We start from the raw sequence: 12708 nt of genomic DNA, 5'->3' as shown, positions 1-12708 counted from the left end.
ACTTACCCAGCGGCGTGTGATAAAGTCGCAGGCACTTACCCAGCGGTGTGTGATAAAGTTGCAGGCACTTACCCAGCGGCGTGTGATAAAGTTGCAGGCACTTACCCAGCGGCGTGTGATAAAGTCGCAGGCACTTACCCAGCGGTGTGTGATAAAGTTGCAGGCACTTACCCAGCGGTGTGGATAAAGTTGCAGGCACTTACCCAGCGGTGTGGATAAAGTCGCAGGCACTTACCCAGCGGCGTGTGATAAAGTCGCAGGCACTTACCCAGCGGTGTGTGATAAAGTCGGTGTGTGTAAGAACTGTAATAACATGTCAGGCTGTCCCTTCTCTGTAAACTCCCCCTTTGTGGAATTAATGGTGGGGGCAGTTAGTAAGGGGGATCACATGTTGGTGGGGGCAGTTGTGGGTAACATGTTGTGGGGGTGGGGCAGTTACTAAGGGGGGATCACATGTTGCAGGGGTTGTTGGGGGCAGATACCCTGATGCTTGGGGCAGTTGGTACCCGAGGTTGACGATCGCGGAACCTTTCTCCACCGGAGGATGTTTCCTGGGGACCGGAAATAGTAATTGCGAGAGATGGCGCGCGCCGGCGCTCTCTGGGACGAGACAGTTTCCGGCGGGAAGTTACGGAGATGGAGGAGAGGTGAGGGGACCGGCCCTACCGGGGGGGAGGGGAGAGTGAGAGAGGGGACCAGCCCTACCGGGGGGGGGGGGGAACTGGGATTACTGGGGGGAAGGAGGGACCGGGCTTACCGGGGTGGGGTGGGGTGGGTTATGTCTTTAATGGCTTGGGGACTGCCATCTATTTTTATTATTTTCCCTGGTCAGAGCTGTCTCACATACCTCTGAGTGCAGAGTGCTGACACAGAAATGTTACCTTGCAGGGACCACCCTTCGCAGAGACCCCCCAGGACTGAACCTGCGGCCCCTTCACAGAGACCCCCCAGGACTGAGCTTGCGGCCCCTCTGATGAGACCCCCCAGGACTGAACCTCCGGCCCCTCTGATGAGACCCCCCAGGACTGAGCCTGCGGCCCCTTTGATGAGACCCCCCAGGACTGAGCCTGCGGCCCCTTTGATGAGACCCCCCAGGACTGAGCCAGCGGCCCCTCTAATGAGACCCCCCAGGACTGAGCCTGCTGCCCTTCTGATGAGACCCCCCAGGACTGAGCCTCAGGACACTATGCGAAGACCCCCAAAGACTGAGCCTGCAGCCACTCTAATGAGACCACCGAGGACTGAGCCCCCGGTCCCTCTGGTGAGACCCCCCAGAACTAAGCCCCCGGCCCCTCTGGTGAGACCCCCCAGGGCTGAGCCTCCGGGCCCTCTGGCGAGACCCCCCAGGGCTGAGCCTCCGGGCCCTCTGGCGAGACCCCCCAGGACTGAGCCTCCGGGCCCTCTGATGAGACCCCCAAGAACTGAGCCTCTGGCCCATCTGGTGAGACCCCCCAGGACTGAGCCTGCAGCCCCTCTGGTGAGACCCCCCAGGACTGAGCCTCCGGCCCCTCTGATGAGACCAACCAGGACTGAGCCTCCGACCCCTCTGGTGAGACCTCCCAGGACTGAGCCTCCGACCCCTCTGGTGAGACCCCCCAGGACTGAGCCTCCGACCCCTCTGGTGAGACCCCCCAGGACTGAGCCTCCGACTCCTCTGGTGAGACCCCCCAGGACTGAGCCTCCTGCCCCTCTGATGAGGCTCAGAGAAGGACTCTGTGAGCTCTCCTCTCTGGTCCTAGTGGGAAGAGCTGTGATGAAGCCTGAAATAGACAGTGAGAGCGCCAGCAGGGTTCCTGAAAATGAGCCTGCACCCAGGACCCATCCAGAGGAAAAACCTCAATCAGGTGAGCGAGGACTCCGGGCGTCTGTGTGTTTACAACCCACTGTGCACCCTGTGTATAGTTCTACCGACCAGGAGTAGGGAGAGCAGCGTGGAGAATAATCCCCTTCTCTGCATCTGGTCTGCGGTGATAGAGAATGAGAAAGTTACTTGTTGTTCTAGGTTCATGAATGCTCCCCCTACTTACAGCACATCACCATATTAACTTCATTGGTCTCTTTACCGCTCTGCCTCCTGTCCTGTTGTTGCTATTTTAATCAGGGTAATTTCTTTAGATCAATCTCCTATAGCTCGGCCTGATGCGGATGAAGGCTCAGAAGTTGGAAAGAACCCTCCGGTGCTGGCTAACGCAACACCAGCCCCAGCTCTGACAAACGCGAGAGACTGTGATGAGCCAGAAGACGATGTCGGACTGTTTATCCCCTTGGGTATGTACCCAGTTTGAGTGGTGCTATGATTTAAGTGTTGGATGTGACAGATCTGACCTGCTCTCAGCCGCTGCTGTCAGATGAAAGTTAATTACATGACTATAGACAGATCTATGTATCAAGAAAGTAGTATGTGATGAAGCAGCATCTGTTCTGTCTGAAACACAGCATATTTATAAGGGGTCCTCTACTGTTGTAGAATTTGGCACTTGTGGTAAAACAAAAGACTTTATAGCCCCAGCCAGATTAATACATAGACACTGCCTAGTGCAGATATTTGTGCGAGTTGCGACAAAAAAAAAAAAAAAAAAGACTTTGCACTTCCATTTTAACTTTGACACAGTGAGCCCAGATTGTTCCTGATTTATTAGTGTGATGTATGAAGACCAATTGGTTGTGCTCAGAGCAGCACTTGCAGCGATGTAAATAATTGGGTTGTTTACCGCAGCATTAAACCTCATTCAATAAAGTTATAATGCACGGTCACAAAGCAACAACTTTTACATGAATAGAGGATGATGACCTGGAGGATGGGGAGAACAGAAAGAGGAGGAGGAAGATGCCCACAAAGAGGAAGCAAGAGATCCGACCGGAGGAGGAGGAAGCTGCTTTATCCTGTGACGTGGATCAGACTCTGGACAGGACCCTGGAAGACGGAGCGAAGCAGCACAACCTGACAGTGGTGAATGTACGGAACATCTTGCATGTGAGTGACCCCTCTGCATTCCAAACTTTCCACATTGATAGCACTGAGCTGTTCTTACCTTCTGAGAAAGAAGTGCATAGGCAGCTTGATACAATTAAAGTAAACAGGGCCCCTGGCCCCGATGGTATACATCCAAGAGTTCATAAGGAGCCAAGTTCAGTAATGGCCAAACCATTACATTTAATGTTCAAGGATTCAATTTCCACGGACTCAGTACCACAAGATTGGTGTAAAGCAGATGTGGTGTCTATATTTAAAAAGGGAGCTAGATCACAGCCGGGGAAATACAGACCTGTAAGCCTGACTTCAATAGTGGGGAAGCTACTTGAAAGTTTAATACGGGATAATATTCAGGAATACCTTTTAGGATAAAATTATTAGTAATAGTCAGCGGGGTCGCCGCTGGCGGGTGATCGCCACACGATTGGTCGCCCCTGGCGGGTGATCGCCACGCACTTGGTCTTCGCTGGCGGGTGATCGCCACTTGGTCGCCCCTGGCGGGTGATCGCCACGCGCTTGGTCGCCGCTGGCGGGTGATCGCCACGCGCTTGGTCGCCGCTGGCGGGTGATCGCCACGCGCTTGGTCGCCGCTGGCGGGTGACCTCTGTAGAATGGGACTGATAATTCTGAGATGAGAGCTGTGCATCCTGTTATAAACGCAGTGTCACATTTCCACTGTCTCCCTGCAGGAAGTGATCACCAATGAACATGTGGTTGCAATGATGAAAGCAGCAATTAGTGAGACTGAGGATGTGCCCACGTTTGTAAGTTCCCTAAGTGTGTGTGTGTGTGTGTGTGTGTGTTTCCACGTATGCACACGTACGTTTGGATGCATATATATTCACCTAAAATTGATTTCTTCCAGGAGCCCAAAATGACACGTTCCAAGCTGAAGGAGGTGGTGGAGAAAGGAGTGGTGAGTGAGGGTTTGGGGGGGTACAGGTGATTGAGGGTTTGGGGGGGTACAGGTTAGTGAGGGTTTGGGGGGTACAGGTGAGGGTTTGGGGGGTACAGGTGAGGGTTTGGGGGTACAGGTGGTAGTCTGGGAGGTACAGGTGGGGGTCTGGGGAGGGTACAGGTGAGGGTTTGGGGGATACAGGTGAGGGGTTGGGGGGGTATAGGCGAGTGACGGTCTGGGGAGGTACAGGTGAGTGAGGGTCTGGGGGGGTACAGGTGAGGGTTTGGGGGGGTACAGGTGAGGGTCTGGGGGGGTACAGGTGAGGGTTTGGGGGGGTAAAGGTGAGGGTTTGGGGGGTACAGGTGAGGGTTTGGGGGGCTACAGGTGAGGGTTTGGGGGGGTACAGGTGAGTGTTTGGAGGGGTACAGGTGTGTTTGGAGGGGTACAGGTGAGTGTTTGGAGGGGTACAGGTGAGTGTTTGGAGGGGTACAGGTGAGTGTTTGGAGGGGTACAGGTGAGTGTTTGGAGGGGTACAGGTGAGGGTTTGGAGGGGTACAGGTGAGGGTTTGGAGGGGTACAGGTGAGGGTTTGGAGGGGTACAGGTGAGGGTTTGGAGGGGTACAGGTGAGGGTTTGGAGGGGTACAGGTGAGGGTTTGGAGGGGTACAGGTGAGGGTTTGGAGGGGTACAGGTGAGGGTTTGGAGGGGTACAGGTGAGGGTTTGGAGGGGTACAGGTGAGGGTTTGGAGGGGTACAGGTGAGGGTTTGGAGGGGTACAGGTGAGGGTTTGGAGGGGTACAGGTGAGGGTTTGGAGGGGTACAGGTGAGGGTTTGGAGGGGTACAGGTGAGGGTTTGGAGGGGTACAGGTGAGGGTTTGGAGGGGTACAGGTGAGGGTTTGGAGGGGTACAGGTGAGGGTTTGGAGGGGTACAGGTGAGGGTTTGGAGGGGTACAGGTGAGGGTTTGGAGGGGTACAGGTGAGGGTTTGGAGGGGTACAGGTGAGGGTTTGGAGGGGTACAGGTGAGGGTTTGGAGGGGTACAGGTGAGGGTTTGGAGGGGTACAGGTGAGGGTTTGGAGGGGTACAGGTGAGGGTTTGGAGGGGTACAGGTGAGGGTTTGGAGGGGTACAGGTGAGGGTTTGGAGGGGTACAGGTGAGGGTTTGGAGGGGTACAGGTGAGGGTTTGGAGGGGTACAGGTGAGGGTTTGGAGGGGTACAGGTGAGGGTTTGGAGGGGTACAGGTGAGGGTTTGGGGGTATAGGTGAGTGGTCTGGGGGTACAGGTGAGTGTGGGTCTGGGGGTACAGGTGAGTGAAGGTTTGGGGGAATACAGGTGAGTGAAGATTTGGGGGGGTAGAGGTGAGTGAGGGTTTGGGGGGGTAGAGGTGAGGATTTGCGGGGTACATGTGTGAGGGTTTGGGGGATACAGGTGAGTGAGGGTCTGGGGATACAGGTGAGGGTTTGGGGGGATACAGGTTTGGGAGGGTAGAGGTGAGAGGGTTTGGGGGGGTACAGGGGAGTGAGGGTTTGGGGGGTACAGGTGAGTGAGGGTTTGGGGGGTACAGGTGAGTGAGGGTTTGGGGGGTACAGGTGAGTGAGGGTTTGGGGGGTACAGGTGAGTGAGGGTTTGGGGGTACAGGTGAGTGAGGGTTTGGGGGGTACAGGTGAGTGAGGGTTTGGGGGGTACAGGTGAGTGAGGGTTTAAGGTGTGCACGTGAAGGCTTGGGGGGTACATGTGTGTGAGAGTTTGGGGGGGTACAGGTGAGGGTTTGGTGGTACAGGTGAGTGAGGGTTTTAGGAGTGTACAGGTGGGTGAGAGTTTGGAGTGGGTGAGGGGGCACATCCCCTGGTTAACATCCCCTGTTATAGAAATAGTTTCCTGCATCCCTATTATTTGCCAGTAACAGCCGGGCTGCTGTGTTTATTAGAAGCTTTAAATCCCCGTGATGGTCAAGCTTGGATTGCCTGATTACACGACATGCAGGGGCTGGGTAGGGGGCAGGCAGGTCTCATTATGCAACGGATTACAATTAATTTACATTTTGTGTCTCAGGTTATTCCAACATGGAATCTCTCTCCCATTAAGAAAGCTGGAGAGGTGAAGGTGAATGTCTCATATTGTATGTGTCTGTTCTAAAATTAAATCACAGGGCAAATTCCTGTATGGGATCCTCCCATTGAGGAGATCTGCAGGTTTCTTATTTTTAGCCTATAAATAAATCTACTATATATTTCTGAAAGCATTGTATGTATGTGTGCTTCACTGTGTTCCCTGTCCCTAGCGGCAATCTCATTGGTCCCTTGGCCCGCCCGCCCCCGCACACCTCTCATTGGCCTCACACACTCACACCACTGCTTCAGGCCCCCTTGGCCCGCCCCCCACACCTCTCATTGGCCTCACACACTCACACCACTGCTTCAGGCCCCCTTGGCCCGCCCCCGCACACCTCACCACTGCCTCACTCTCCCAGCCCTCACTGAGCTTCGCAGCTCTCAACGCACTAAACCCTCTCACCTCACTAAACCCTCACCGGCTGCTACCACCAAAAGGAATCAGGTACAGACTCTATATATATATTGTGTAACCTAAATATACCGTTTGCACACTCAACAAACACTCCGGTGGCCCACAAACCCCCTCACCCCCCCTCACCCACCCTCACCCACCCTCACCCCCCCCCCCCCCATCACCCACCCTCACCCCCCCCATCACCCCCCCTCACCCACAGCTTACTTTCCCCCTCGCCGCGCCTTCCACCCTCAGCTCCACACTGAAAATTTACGCAGGAGGAGCGGGCCATGAGGCACCGCCTCCTGTCCCCCACATGCCGGCATGGCGCTAAGAGGAGAGTGTGCGTGCTTACGAGCGCGGTCCTGCGCAGCTCCACTGTTCTCCTCCACACACCGCGGGACCGGGAGGAGGGGGGAACATCCGCTGCCCTCGCGCTCTGCGCCCCGCCGCCCTCGCGCTCTGCGCCCCGCCGCGCTCTGCGCCCCGCCGCCCTCGCGCTCTGCTTCTAAAGCACTGTCCTTGCTGCTCTGGTCTTTCCAGGCTCCTCAGTTTGTTGACATTCCCCTGGAAGAGGAAGATTTGTCTGATGAAGAATACCAGCCAGAGGAGGAAGAGGAGGAGGAGGATGAGACTGCCGAGGAGGTTAGTGTAGAGTCTGACAAATTAAGATCCCATATGTTGCTCTATGAAACATGTCCGGGACATGGGGTGTAATGTCACATGTCTTGTGCACTAATTATACATGTGATATTACAGAACATGAAGCCAAAGGTCAGACAAAGTGTGAGCATGCACACTGCTTATTAAACTCTCTTTATACATAGGATGTCACAAGTCTCGAGCTCTTATACGTCGGATATTATGGGGCAGGGCGTTTAGAACAACGTACTGTATGAGGTTACTGGTCAGAAGAGCTCATTATTCTAAGTGACCCCGGTTATGAGCAACTCCTGCATATGACAGGGCACCGTGCCTCTCACATTCTCCTTGCTCCCCTCAGAGTCTGCTGGAGAGTGATGTGGAGAGCACATCCTCCTCCCCCGTGAGCGCAAAACGCCAGAGGGTGCAGTATCCGTCTGAGTCAACAGAGACAGATGAGGAGGGAAAGGATTCCTGGCAGGTAATTACGCAGAGCGTATATATGTGGGATAGTAACAGGCAGTGTACACGTTAGTATGAAGTGTGGAAAGTGGTGCCCACAAAAATCACATAAGGCTCTATGTTGAACTTGATAGTAAGATCTTGTATAATAGGATGTAATAGGATGATGGACAGAAATAAAATATAATTGGCATAACCTTGGTGAGGTATGTGCCTAGTGACGTCTACCTGACAACCACAGATATTGACACATCTGTATTACCCCAATTCAAGGAGATATATGCATATAACAGATTTAATTAGCTGACAGGACTTATATCAGGGCACTGTGGCCCATTACCTGCCAGCTTCCAACATCCAGGCAGCATCCTGTGCATCGTGTACACGTTAGGCTTGGTCCGCGCTGGCGGGCGCTGCGGGGACAAGAGACATTCCTCAATGGGGCCAGGCCTGCTTCAAGGGGTGGTCGCCGCGTTGCACGCTCCGTTGCACGCTCCGTTGCACGCTCCGTTTTTCCTGCAGACAGGAAAATTGTGAGCAGAACTAGCGACGGAGCGCTAGGCCACGTCCCACAGCAACTGTGAATTCTGCTTTTTGAAGTTATTCAACATCTGTCAATTCTTTGCACTTATTGGAAAGGGGGCCCCCGGACTGCTATTTCAGGCCTTATACCACTGCTCGCTGTAATTAAAGGATGTTAAATAAAGCTCTGTTTGCTGCGTGAAGAACATCATGTGTTTGTAGAAGCAAGAGATGCTAGCAGATATCAGAGGTTAATAAGGGCTTCAGACCGCAGTGTGTGATGCTATGTGACCTTGTAAGAGTGTTTAGCAGGTCTGTGTACAGATGGAAAAAGGGAACCAAGGTTCAGTGCTCTACAGTACATAAATAACGTCTCATAGTCTTCATTTTACACAGGACATATATTAAATATTTCATTATAACATTTGTAAATGTAGTGTATCCAGATAGTCATATTTATTTATAAAATGTTTTACCAGGAAGTAATACAGTGAGAGTTACCTCTCGTTCTCACACATGTCCTGGGCACAGAGTTAAGATGACAAATAATACATGGTTACAAATACAGTTACAAAAGTGAGCAGGGTACACATTATATACAAGACATTGCATGCACAGTTAGAGATAATACATATTATAGGCGTATGTACCAGTTACAGACCAGATTAAAATGTGAGGCAGCTTTAGTTTAGATTGAAGAAAAAACCTTGGTAATTGCACCCAGAGGGGAGATGTATATAGAACACTACAAGGTAGGACATACAGACCCCCTCACGACATAAAGGTAATATCTCTTGGAGTTAGACTTGGACAATATCTTTAGAAATAAAGCGTGAATATAAGTAGTACAATCACTTCCAGTTTACTCACGACCAAGCTGTTATCCGGAGGTAGTGTGCTCCCAGCTTGTAGTCGCATGCCGGAAGTAAAATCCCACAGAGGAAAGAACGAGCCGTGCACTGCCGAAAGGAAGCGATGGAGGCTGGATCGCTCAAAAATGGTTACAAATATTTATTGGGCCATCAGCAACATGATAAAATAAAGAGAACAAACAGAGAACCTCTGACACGTTTCGCGCATGTGTGCACTGCTCATTCTTTCCCCCGTGGGATTTTAATTCCTGGTCTGTGTACAGAGTTGCTGAAAGTTGTTGGGATGTCAGTCACCCTAACTCTCCCTGTCTTGTTAGGTGCAAAGGGCAGCTCCTGGATTCGTCAGGCACATAAGTGCTGAAGCTGTCCCTATGGGTCCCCCCCCTCCTCCAAAACCAAAGCAGGAGCAGGACAGTTCCTTCATGGAGAAGTTGCATGCTGTGGATGAGGAGCTGGCAAGCAGCTCGGTCTGCATGGAATCCAACCAGGTGATGGATAATGGGGCTGGTGCGAGGGCTGGGGGAACTTGCCCGGGACACACCCTAAACATATTTAGCCCCTTTGTTAGGGTCGTCCATAAGAAGAACATCTCCCTTAACAAACTCCCAGGCCCCCCCTGAGCAGACAACCCCCAGATTTCACATGTAAGGGTTTTGCGACCTTGATGATGATGTGGCCCTATGAGAGGATATCAGTGGTGAGGAGATGCAGGATTCCAGGGCAAGAACTTAAATACTCCTTTTTGTAGTGGTTAAAATAATACAGTTTGCATGAATTGAACAAGATGAACTTTGGGTGAACTGCCCTTCAAAATTTTCCCACTGAGACTCCCCTCAAAGATGGCTCGGACCCAGGGCCGACCTTAGTGCAAGGCAGCCGCCTTGGGCCCCGCGCTCCCTCTTTTCAGCGCCGGGATTCAACTTCCAACCGACAGGAGGGGGGGAGCAGGAGGAAGGGAGCGTGCCTGCCCCTCTCTAGCTCCCACCTCCACTCGGGTGGAAGTTGGATTCCGGTGCTGACAAGACGAGAGAGAGGTTGGCCTCGAGAGCAAAGTGATGATACTAAATTGTGTAAGGTAGTAGAATCAGAGCAGGATGTAATTTCTCCCCAGAAGGACTTGGACTTGGAGAGACTGGAAACGTGGGCAGGTAAATGGCAGATGAGGTTTAATACAGATAATACAAGAATAAACAGACGACTTACAAATTAAATGGGGATAAATTAGGTGAATCATTGATGGAGAAGGATTTAGGAGTGCTTGTACACAGCAGGCTTAGCAATAGTGCCCAAAGTCAGACAGTAGCTGCAAAGGCAAACAAGATCTTATATTGCATTAAATGGGCAATGTATCTAACTTATGATGAGAGGCTAGCTAAATTAGATTTATTTACATTAGAAAAGTGGCGTCTAAGAGGGGATATGATAACTATATACAAATATATTCGAGGACAATACAAGGAGCTTTCAAAAGAACTATTCATCCCAAGCGCAGTACAAAGGACTCGGGGGCATCCCTTCAGGTTGGAGGAAAGGAGATTTCATCAACAACAAAGGAAAGGGTTCTTTACAGTAAGGGCAGTTACAGTGTGGAATTCATTACCCATGGAAACTGTGATGGCAGATACAATATATATGTTCAAAAAAAGGTTGGGCATCTTTTTAGAAAGGAATGGTATACAGGGATATACCAAATAAGTAACATAGGAAGGATGTTGATCCAGGGATTTATATGATTGCTAATTATTGGAGTCAGGAAGGAATTTATTTGTCCCCTTATGAGATATTATAGGATGATATTTAACTGGGTCAATAAGTATGGATATAGGATAAAGTATCTGTCATCTTAATTTAGCATAGGTTGAACTTGATGGACACATGTCTTTTTTTCATCCTTAGCCACTATGTAACTATGTAACCCTGTAATTCCCACAAACTGTATTATTTTAACCACCACAAATAGGTGGTGACCGACGTCAAATGACGACGGCAACGTGATGTCACATGCCGCGGTGGTGTCGCATTGCCATGGCAACGTGACATATTACTTCACAGCGTCATGACACTGTGACGCTGCTCGGCAAGATAGGTCCTAAACTTTTTTTTACAGGAGGGGGTCTCGCTGCGAGCGTGCTGCCTTGTGCCCCGCAAAGCCTAAGGCCGACCTGCCCGGACCACCTTTGTCCGTACACATCTGTCTGTCTGTGCTGGGTAAGAGGGGGTAAGTGAGGTCTGACGCTGTTACTTTTCCTGGCAGTCCCTGAATGAGAGCCTCATTGCATGTCGCACGCGCTCTAAGAGGCCCCTAAAAGACATCCCCATCGGGCAGCTGGAGGCGAAATTCCGAGCCCCTGACATCACTCCAGACATGTACGACCCCAACACAGCCGATGACGAGGAGTGGAAGATGTGGCTGGGCAGCCTCATGCGAGAGGATGTGGGAAACGAGGGTGAGTACTGCCTGCGACCTGCGCATATTACTGCCTGCGACCTGCGCATAGTACTGCCTGCGACCTGCGCATATTACTGCCTGCGACCTGCGCATATTACTGCCTGCGACCTGCGCATATTACTGCCTGCGACCTGCGCATATTACTGCCTGCGACCTGCGCATATTACTGCCTGCGACCTGCGCATATTACTGCCTGCGACCTGCGCATATTACTGCCTGCGACCTGCGCATATTACTGCCTGCGACCTGCGCATATTACTGCCTGCGACCTGCGCATATTACTGCCTGCGACCTGCGCATATTACTGCCTGCGACCTGCGCATATTACTGCCTGCGACCTGCGCATATTACTGCCTGCGACCTGCGCATATTACTGCCTGCGACCTGCGCATATTACTGCCTGCGACCTGCGCATATTACTGCCTGCGACCTGCGCATATTACTGCCTGCGACCTGCGCATATTACTGCCTGCGACCTGCGCATATTACTGCCTGCGACCTGCGCATAGTACTGCCTGCGACCTGCGCATATTACTGCCGGCGACCTGCGCATATTACTGCCTGCGACCTGCGCATATTACTGCCTGCGACCTGCGCATATTACTGCCTGCGACCTGCGCATATTACTGCCTGCGACCTGCGCATAGTACTGCCTGCGACCTGCGCATATTACTGCCGGCGACCTGCGCATATTACTGCCGGCGACCTGCGCATATTACTGCCTGCGACCTGCGCATATTACTGCCTGCGACCTGCGCATATTACTGCCTGCGACCTGCGCATATTACTGCCTGCGACCTGCGCATATTACTGCCTGCGACCTGCGCATATTACTGCCTGCGACCTGCGCATAGTACTGCCTGCGACCTGCGCATAGTACTGCCTGCGACCTGCGCATATTACTGCCTGCGACCTGCGCATATTACTGCCTGCGACCTACGCATATTACTGCCTGCGACCTGCGCATATTACTGCCTGCGACCTGCGCATATTACTGCCTGCGACCTGCGCATATTACTGCCTGCGACCTGCGCATATTACTGCCTGCGACCTGCGCATATTACTGCCTGCGACCTGCGCATATTACTGCCTGCGACCTACGCATATTACTGCCTGCGACCTGCGCATATTACTGCCTGCGACCTGCGCATATTACTGCCTGCGACCTGCGCATATTACTGCCTGCGACCTGCGCATATTACGGCCTGCGACCTGCGCATATTACTGCCTGCGACCTGCGCATATTACTGCCTGCGACCTGCGCATATTACTGCCTGCGACCTGCGCATATTACTGCCTGCGACCTGCGCATATTACGGCCTGCGACCTGCGCATATTACTGCCTGCGACCTGCGCATATTACGGCCTGCGACCTGCGCATA

General features: G+C 52.3%; 1 protein-coding gene across 6 annotated transcripts in view; it reads left to right on the top strand.

Moving 5' to 3' along the window:
* Nucleotides 1-490: 490 nt before the first annotated feature.
* The window catches only part of GON4L (gon-4 like), a 92110-nt gene continuing 79892 nt past the window's right edge, over nt 491-12708 (top strand). For 4 of the 6 annotated variants that reach the window (XR_012802624.1, XR_012802623.1, XM_075608154.1 and 1 more), the window contains exons 1-11: nt 491-647; nt 889-1844; nt 2116-2268; nt 2781-2974; nt 3664-3738; nt 3840-3890; nt 5924-5974; nt 6923-7024; nt 7383-7502; nt 9195-9365; nt 11132-11324. Coding sequence is in view for 4 of the 6 variants with exons in the window: in XM_075608154.1 (XP_075464269.1) it covers nt 637-647; nt 889-1844; nt 2116-2268; nt 2781-2974; nt 3664-3738; nt 3840-3890; nt 5924-5974; nt 6923-7024; nt 7383-7502; nt 9195-9365; nt 11132-11324 (2077 nt within the window). In the remaining 2 variants the exon portion in view is untranslated. Of the gene's footprint in view, nt 648-888; nt 1845-2115; nt 2269-2716; nt 2975-3663; nt 3739-3839; nt 3891-5923; nt 5975-6922; nt 7025-7382; nt 7503-9194; nt 9366-11131; nt 11325-12708 lie in introns of those variants that run through there. The other 2 variants (XM_075608155.1, XM_075608156.1) reach the window with 2 other exon arrangements.

The sequence above is a fragment of the Ascaphus truei genome, chromosome 7 (genome assembly GCF_040206685.1).
Source record: "Ascaphus truei isolate aAscTru1 chromosome 7, aAscTru1.hap1, whole genome shotgun sequence".
In the NCBI taxonomy this organism is placed as follows: domain Eukaryota; kingdom Metazoa; phylum Chordata; class Amphibia; order Anura; family Ascaphidae; genus Ascaphus; species Ascaphus truei.
The sequence above is the reverse complement of the archived record's forward strand: the minus strand, read 5'-3'. Positions and strand labels throughout refer to the sequence as shown.